This window comes from Oncorhynchus mykiss, chromosome 21 (assembly GCF_057628025.1).
Source record: "Oncorhynchus mykiss isolate SJ-2025 chromosome 21, ASM5762802v1, whole genome shotgun sequence".
In the NCBI taxonomy this organism is placed as follows: Eukaryota; Metazoa; Chordata; class Actinopteri; order Salmoniformes; family Salmonidae; genus Oncorhynchus; species Oncorhynchus mykiss.
This window is the reverse complement of record NC_143042.1, coordinates 19,869,108-19,877,391: the sequence shown is the minus strand read 5'-3', so window position 1 is coordinate 19,877,391 and position 8,284 is coordinate 19,869,108. Positions and strand designations below refer to the sequence as shown.

Genomic DNA, 8,284 nt, shown 5'->3' with positions numbered 1-8,284 from the left:
GCCCAATGCTACAGGCTGACAGAAGAAAGCACTCCAAATCACATTAGGCTGGCTGTGCTGTGTGATTGTATTAGGCCAGCAGCAGTATCAAGCCTGTAATTCAGGCCTATTATAATGTCCTGGCAGTTGAAGAAAGGGGGCTGAGAGTGGATTGAAGACCGAACGGCCGGTGCGGAAAATTACTGGCTGGAGATTGATTTCTGGCTCCGTTGAAAAGCTTGCTAAAAACAGGGAAAACAACCAGGGAGGTGTCTTGAGAGTCAAGAAAGAGGGAGAGGAGGAGGTTGAGAGGAGGAGAGACAGCATTATGCCAACGAGAGAGCTTTCGTGTTCCATTCAGGCGGCAGTTCGAGCCGAGGTGGCCATTCGTTGTGTTTTGCCAGTCTCATTGTACCTACAGTAGATAATTGTCTAGTTCAACAGGTAGGCCTAAAGTTAGCCTACCGCCTACTCTCACCCTTAAAAACAATTGTATAGTTGTAACCAGATTGGACAGGATTGGTCCTGAAACTCTCCACAATAACAATTTCTGGTATTGGCGGAGTTGGGAAATTCCCACCAACATGATCATGTGAAACCCCACATGAAGTGAACTCAACACTGAACACACTGTGTGTGTGTGTGTGTGTGTGTGTGTGTGTGTGTGTGTGTAAAAGCCATATCTTACTCTGAGCCCCTGGCGTCAGTGGTTCTTTGCTGTGTGTGTGTGTGTGTGTGTGTGTGTGTGTGTGTGTGTGTGTGTGTGTGTGTGTGTGTGTGTGTGTGTGTGTGGGCTGGCACAAAAAAAAACCTGCCATAACCGTAAAAATAAACACAAATAATCTGGAACGAACAGCTGACTGAAGACAGGACAGCCGTGCATTCGTAACATGACAAAACTTTGTTGCTCCTTGCTGAAAAAAACAATGTGTTGTAGCAAACAAGGCAACACCCATGACAATGCAGCAGTATCACCTCTAACCTTGGCAATTTGACTGGTATACTCATGGGTACACTCGCAATGGCTGCCTGTTATTGTGATGCAATCATTTCCATGGTAATGTAGAATGCTAATGCAAATTATGTTAACTGATGTGGTTCATACAATGGAATGTATATTTTGTGTGTCAAAAAAAAAAAATCACAGCACATATTGATGGTTAGACTCCTTGATTTTGCTTCCTGCTTCGCTCCTAAGGGTACACTCACAATGTTGTTGTTTTGTTGTTGCTGTCATTTAGCAGACACTCTTATCCAGAGTGACTTACAGTTGTGAGCACATACGTTTTCATACTTTTTTCACTCATATTGGTCCCCCGTCGTAATCAAACTCACAACCCATGCTGTCATGGGTGGAGGAGAGGAGAAAATGGGCATAAAATGAACTTTTTATTTATTTTTGCTATTCAAAAAGTTTTACAGAGGCCGCGGTCATTTGGCTGACCAATTACCGTCAGCCAAAATTCCATGACCGCCACAGCCCTAGTGTGTGTGTGTACTAGCTATTATAAAAGCCACATGATCCACATGCATGGAGAAACAGGAGTAGAACTAATAAATATGTACAATGTGATTTCTGAAGAGGACATTGATTTTCTCTACCACCTCTCTTTCCCTGCATTGGTTCAATGCAAAATGCAATGAGACTCTTCCTGAGAAATTCACTGGAACCCCTGTCAGGGTACTGCAGTACAATGAAGACTACTGTTAATGTTAAAAGTCCCTCCAACCACAGCATATAAATACATTTGCATCGTACTTTGCTCTGCACTTGGCAGACAGAGTACTAGATTCAGCGTTCAGTCACCAGCACAGAGTGCAGAAAACAGGGACCGAATGCATCATTGTTCTCTGTTAGCCTACTTGGCTTGCGTTTGGTACAATCTGTGAGGAATGATAACGGAGGCTACATTCCAAATGGCACCCTATTCCCTGTGTAGTGCACAACTTTTGACAAGGGCCCCTAGGGAGCTGGTCAAATGTGGTGTGCTATAGGGAATAGGGTGCCATTTGGGAGACGGACAGAGATCATCACACTGCTCAACATTAAAAAACAAGATCTTATTTTGTGGTTCATTGCATACCATTCAATAGCAATCTATACATAGACTATACAATGGCCTGGTGTTCCTACTATACACAATCCCTTATCCATACATTGAATGGTAAATTGCATCCCTGAATTACTTTATAGCTCACTAGCTAAATGTAGAATATTGAGCACAACAACATCAACCCTAAGCTCTCGAAAACCCTTCTTCTCCGTATGTAAGGTTTTCAGCCATTACATTTGTCCACATTTGGCTCCATGTAAACTACAATTCCGACCATGTGTTTTAACGTTTAGAAACTTGAATAATCATCGCTTTCGCAACATTTTCCTGAAACGCATGCTAATACGCCCCTTATCTTTCATGTCAGCGAGAAATAACCTTTCAAATAATAAAAGATACACTTCCTGTTGCAGTTTTGCACAGATCCATATACTGACGAACTACACTTCCTCCACAGTTAGCTTACACAAATTAAGAGCATGCTAGACAGCTAATTAGCACAGGTGGTGGCCTGTCATCTGTGAACGAGCGCTGTAACATGGAGATATGGCCATGCGGAAACACTAACCCTAAACCCAATAAAAAGGTGGCCCAGTACATCACTGGTGCCAAGCTCCCTGCCATCCAGGACCTCTATACCAAGCAGTGTCAGAGGAAGGCCCTAAAAATTGTCAAAGACTCCAGCCACCCTAGTCATAGACTGTTCTCTCTGCTATCGCAAGGCAAGCGGTACCAGAGCGCCAAGTCTAGGTCCAAGAGGCTTCTAAACAGCTTCTACCCCCAAGCCATAAGACTCCTGAACACCTAATCAAATGGCTACCCAGACTATTTGCATTGTCCCCTCTCTTTTACACCGCTGCTACTCTCTGTTGTTATCATCTATGCATAGTCACTTTAATAACTCTACCCATATGTACATATTACCTCAACTAACCAGTGCCCCCGCACATTGACTCTGCACTGGTACCCCCCCTTATATAGTGTCACTATTGTTACTTTACTGCTGCTCTTTAATTACTTGTTACTTTCATTTCTTATCCATATTTTTTTTAATAACATTTTTAAACTGCATTGTTGGTTAGGGGCTCGCAAGTAAGCATTTCACTGTAACGTCTACACCTGTTGTATTCGGCGCATGTGACTAATACAATTTGATTTGATTATTAATAGTTAAAATGTGCTGTTTCTTTATATAATCAAGGACATTTGATTTGAACTCTGTCTGCCAATCATTGGTTTGATTGAAGCCAAATCCAACCGGAGTGACCTTACATACAGTGACCTTCAAGTGACTACACCAATCAGTGAAGACTACGCCAGCATTTACCAACCTAGCGTGTTAGCAGAGGCTATAGTGGGACGTAAGCAGTGTCCGAGTCAAGTCAGACAGTTCTCAAAAAACAAGGACGACCCAGGCACTATTCATATAATTAAAAATGCCTTTATTACAAAACAACATGTTCAATAGAACAAAATCTTTCCAAAAATATCAAGATAAAGGCATTTTAATTATATGAAGAGCACTCATTTTTTGATTACCCTTAACCAAAAAGCTCTTTCCACCTACAGAACAAACATCTACTAACTAGTGTGTCCTTGCAGTGCTTCCTATCCTCCCTTTTCTTCTATAAGTCACTCACCCAGCTCTTTGAGGCTCTGAGTGATCTCAACACCACCTACACCTTCTACAGTAGGCCTAAATGAGGGGAGTTTCACCTTAGTGTCAGTAGAATTATAGTGAATGAGCAGGGTCAATCACCCAGTTTGTTGAGGCTGATCTGGGCAGCCTTGGGGATCTCATCACCATCTACACCAGGGTTAGGCAACCCTGTTCCTGGAGTGCCGCATGTACTGGAGGATTTTGTTCCAACTACACCTGATCAACTGAGCGAACTGATCAGTTCAATGATTGCCTAAATTCAACACACCTGGCCTTCCAGGTCAGCTAAATCAAAAACATGAAGTGCCTGCGGCACTCCAGGACCAGCGTTGCCTATCCCTGATCTACACTCTCTTTACAGTAGGCCCAAATGAGGGGAGTTAACCATGTCAGTGCTACAGTACCCAGTTCGTTGAGGCTTTGAGCAGCCTTGTCAGTAGTACAGGTGAACAGGCAGTGGTCACTCACCCAGTTCGTTGAGGCTCTGGGCAGCCTTGGTGATCTCCCTGCTTCCTCCCTGGAGCTGGCCCTGCAGACGCTTGGACAGGTACAGGATCCTGATGATCCTTCGCAGCAGATCACACGCCACCTGGGAAAAATAGGAAAATATATAACCAAACAAAATATAACCCCCTCTGAACCAGTCTTTCTGAATCTCTATGAGAAGATGTGAGTGAACGTCAAAACTAATATGGAAGGACCCTCTTTTTTCGTCATAATTGATTGAAGATCACTTATTGAAAATGATCTCGAATCAATCACTGTCGACATAACCAAGTATTTATTTTCCTATTGTAGCCTATACTGTAACAATAACACCAACCATGGGCATATCAATAGTGGTAATAATAACAGTGTGTCTAGCAGCATTGTGGAGCTGTGTCTGGGGCTGAAGGACACAGAGGTCAGCAGTGTGTTTGGGCTTAGTAGTGTGTTGGATGCAGCTGAGAGCTGGGGGTCTGTCCATTCAGCCTCTGTGTGTCTGTGTCTGTGATGTCTGTGTGTCCGTCCCAAGTGTCTGTGTGTCAGACTGATTGCTTTATCTGTGGGTGGCTGAGAAGCTTCCATTTTGTGAGCGAACACTAGACTAAAAGATAAACAAAGCACTCTCCTATTCCCCCTGGATTTATAGTCTGATCATTACCGGTCTCCTTCAGACCCACCTACCCCAGTCCCACAGAGACGGACAGAATATACACACACACACACACCCTAACACCAAGGACATGACAGTCCCTGGGAGTGAAAAGTTAAAAAAGAGGAGGCTCAGATATTGGTCCCACAGCACCACTGTCTGTCTGTCTGTATAAAATAATATTAAACATTGCAACTATTCTATTCAGAAATCACAGCACCCTCTCCTTTCACAAACCAGGCCCGTGTTAAGATCCTACCAGCCTGGCATGCCTGCCTGCTAGTAGTATCTTCTCTGCAGGATGAATGTCTGAGGTGTAGTTAACAACAATAACACTCCACACACACGACAAAGCTGAGACAGAGCATCAGAAGACAGACAGAGCGAACAAAGAGACAGAGCCATGTCAGAGGAAAGAGCCAGTTAGAATCACAGTAACCTTTCTGACTGAAGCCATATTCCATCAATATTTAATAAGCCTTCCCCTCGACTCCACAGACAACGGACCTGCAGTGTGTGGGCAGTGTGCGTAAGTTGACAGAGCCTGTAAACGCAGAGAGTCTCTATTTCGCTCTCTAATCAGGCCGCGGTTACCCAGCCTCGGACAGGACTGGGTCAGGTTGATCACAAGAACAGGTCTTATTTTAAATCACCCGATTGCTTTTTACTGATTAAAAACCACAACAGTGATGTCACGGGTTAAGATAGCATCTGCAATCGGAGAACAGGATCAAAGTAATGCTGTTTGAAAGGTTGAGAAAACGTTGTAAACCTTTAACATGGCCTTTATGTATTAAAATAGTGGAGGATTTACCAAGAAAAACAGATGAATTTTACATAACAGCTAGGATTCCTGGTTTGAAGATCGCTCAGCCTCCATAAGCACAGTTCTATAAATCATCTATATAAATATACCTTTCTCCAAAGTGGTGGTGAGTGATTCCATAACGGCAGGCATGTGCAACAAGAGTAAAAGGGGTCATATACAGTGCCTTGCAAAAGTATTCACCCCCTTCGCTACGAAGCCCCTAAATAAGATCTTGTGCAACCAATTACCTTCAAAAGTCAAATAATTACTGAAATTAAATCCAACAATATATATATATATATATATATATATATATATATGGGCAACACGGACTTTCAACTCCCTCCAAAAACTTATTTTCCCACATAATTTGCAAATAAATTCATTAAAAAAGCTACAATGTGATTTTCTGGATTTTTTCCCCCTCATTTTGTCTGTCATAGTTGAAGTGTACCTATGATGAAAATTACAGGCCTCTCTCATCTTTTTAAGTGGGAGAACTTGCACAATTGGTGGCTGACTAAATACTTTTTTGCCCCACTGTATGTATGTATGTATGTATGTATGTATGTATGTATATACATACATACATACATACATATATATACATACATACATATACACACACACACACGCCTATACACATTCCCATATAAAAAAGAAAATAAATGAAACTTTGAACATCCCACAGAGCAGCATTAAATCCATTCTAAAGAAAAATGAAAGAATATGGCACCAAGAGAGGGCCGCCCACCAAAACTCACAGACCAGGCAAGGAGGGCATTAATCAGAGAGGCAACAAAGAGACCAAAGATAACTCTGGAGGAGCTGCAATGCTCCACAGTGGATGTTGGAGTATCTGTCCATAGAACTACTAAGCCATACACTCCACAGAGCTGGGCTTTACAGAAGAGTGGCCAGAAAAAAGCCATTGCTTGAAGAAAAAAATAAACAAACATGTTTGGTGTTCGCCAAAAGGCATGTGGGAGACTCCCCAAACATATGGAAGAAGGCATCTGACCAGATGAGACTAAAAATGGTCATCAAGGAAAACGCTACGTCTGGCACAAACCCAACCTCTCTCACATGACCCCGAGAACACCAGCCACAGTGAAGCATGGTGGTGGCAGCATCATGCTATGGGGGTGTTTTTCATCTGCAAGGACTGGGAAACTGGTCAGAATTGAAGGAATAATGGATGGCGCTAAATACAGGGAAATTCTTGAGGGAAACCTGTTTCAGTCTTCCAGAGATTTGAGACTGGGATGGAGGTTAACCTTCCAGCAGGACAATGACCCAAGCATACTGCTAAAGCAACACTTGAGTGGTTTAAAGGGAAACATGTAAATGTCTTGGAATGGCCTAGTCAAAGCCCAGACCTCAATCGAATTGAGAATCTGTGGTGTGACTTAAAGATTGCTGTAAACCAGCAGAACCCATCCAACTTGAAGGAGCTGGAGCAGGTTTGCCTTGAAGAATGGGCAAAAATCCCAGTGGCTAAATGTGCCAAGCTTATAGAGACATACCCCAAGAGACTTGCAGCTGTAATTGTTGCAAAGGTGGCTCTACAAAGTATTGACTTGGGGGGGGTGAATAGTTATGCACGTTTTAGTTTTCCGTTTTTTTGTCTTAGTTCTTGTTTGTTTCACAATAAAAAATGTGTTGCATCTTCAAAGTGGTAGGCATGTTGTGTAAATCAAATGATACAAACCCCACAAAAACCAATTTTAATTCCAGGTTGCAAGGCAACAAAATAGGAAAAATGCCCAAGGGGGTGAATACTTTCGCAAGCCACTGTAGTTTGTGGTATTTAACGGTCAAATAAATGTCAATGGGTAGATCGAAGCTTGCATAAAAACATATCATTGTTGTAAACCATTGAGTACAGGGCACTCATATCATTACAGCATGATAGACACTGACACCGGCTATAGCTACATTGTATTGACAGGTTAGAAGAGGACACCCCCAGAGCCATATACAGCTATATAGATCTCTATATGGCTCTGGGTTATTGTCATCTATACAATTTAAAACAGGAGGATCCTGGAAACTGTCCAAGATGCATTAGGCGACCTTGACAATATGTACAGCACCTAACTTGACGTACCTATCTTGAAAATGGGGAGTGAGACAATAAAAACCCAAGCAAATACTGTCTATACATTTCACTACCTCAGAAACATGGAAATAAAGTCCAGTGCAGAAGTAGAGATAATGCCAGAGTGCTGATAACAATAGAGAGGAAATCTTCCCCCCTGCTATTGAGCCTCAGTCCACAGCCATACAACAATACAAAACCCATCAACACAACAGATAGTATTATGCCTCTCAAACACAAGGAGATGGATGGATACCTGCAATCTGGCGAGCTGGGCAGTCCTGGCTACAATCTTATTGTAGGGGTCAACGATCTTTGTCCTTATCCTACGAGAGAAAACAAATAGAAGGTTGAGTGCTGTTATTAGAGGTCTGATTTTTGAGGGTCTCTGAACACAAGGGTCATATTTTGCCTTGATCATTCCCTGTGATGATGTGTTATGGTCTGTTATAGGCTTGGAGTAGGTAGATAATGCACCTAACCACTAGGTAAGATGTTGCTTCATCACCATAATGGTTGAGATTGGGGTTATGTTAATCTGGTCCGA

The 8,284-nt window shown here is 42.6% G+C and overlaps 1 protein-coding gene across 2 annotated transcripts in view; it reads right to left on the bottom strand.

Moving 5' to 3' along the window:
• cog5 (component of oligomeric golgi complex 5) overlaps positions 1 to 8,284 on the bottom strand; it is an 88,749-nt gene that overhangs the window by 75,860 nt on the left and 4,605 nt on the right. The window contains exons 5-6 of one of the 2 annotated variants that reach the window (XM_021577402.3): positions 7,994 to 8,063; positions 4,162 to 4,282 (exon numbers count right to left, since the gene is read on the bottom strand). In XM_021577402.3, coding sequence (XP_021433077.1) covers positions 4,162 to 4,282; positions 7,994 to 8,063 — 191 coding nt within the window. Of the gene's footprint in view, positions 1 to 4,097; positions 4,283 to 7,993; positions 8,064 to 8,284 lie in introns of both variants that reach the window. The other variant, XM_090214170.1, reaches the window with a different exon arrangement.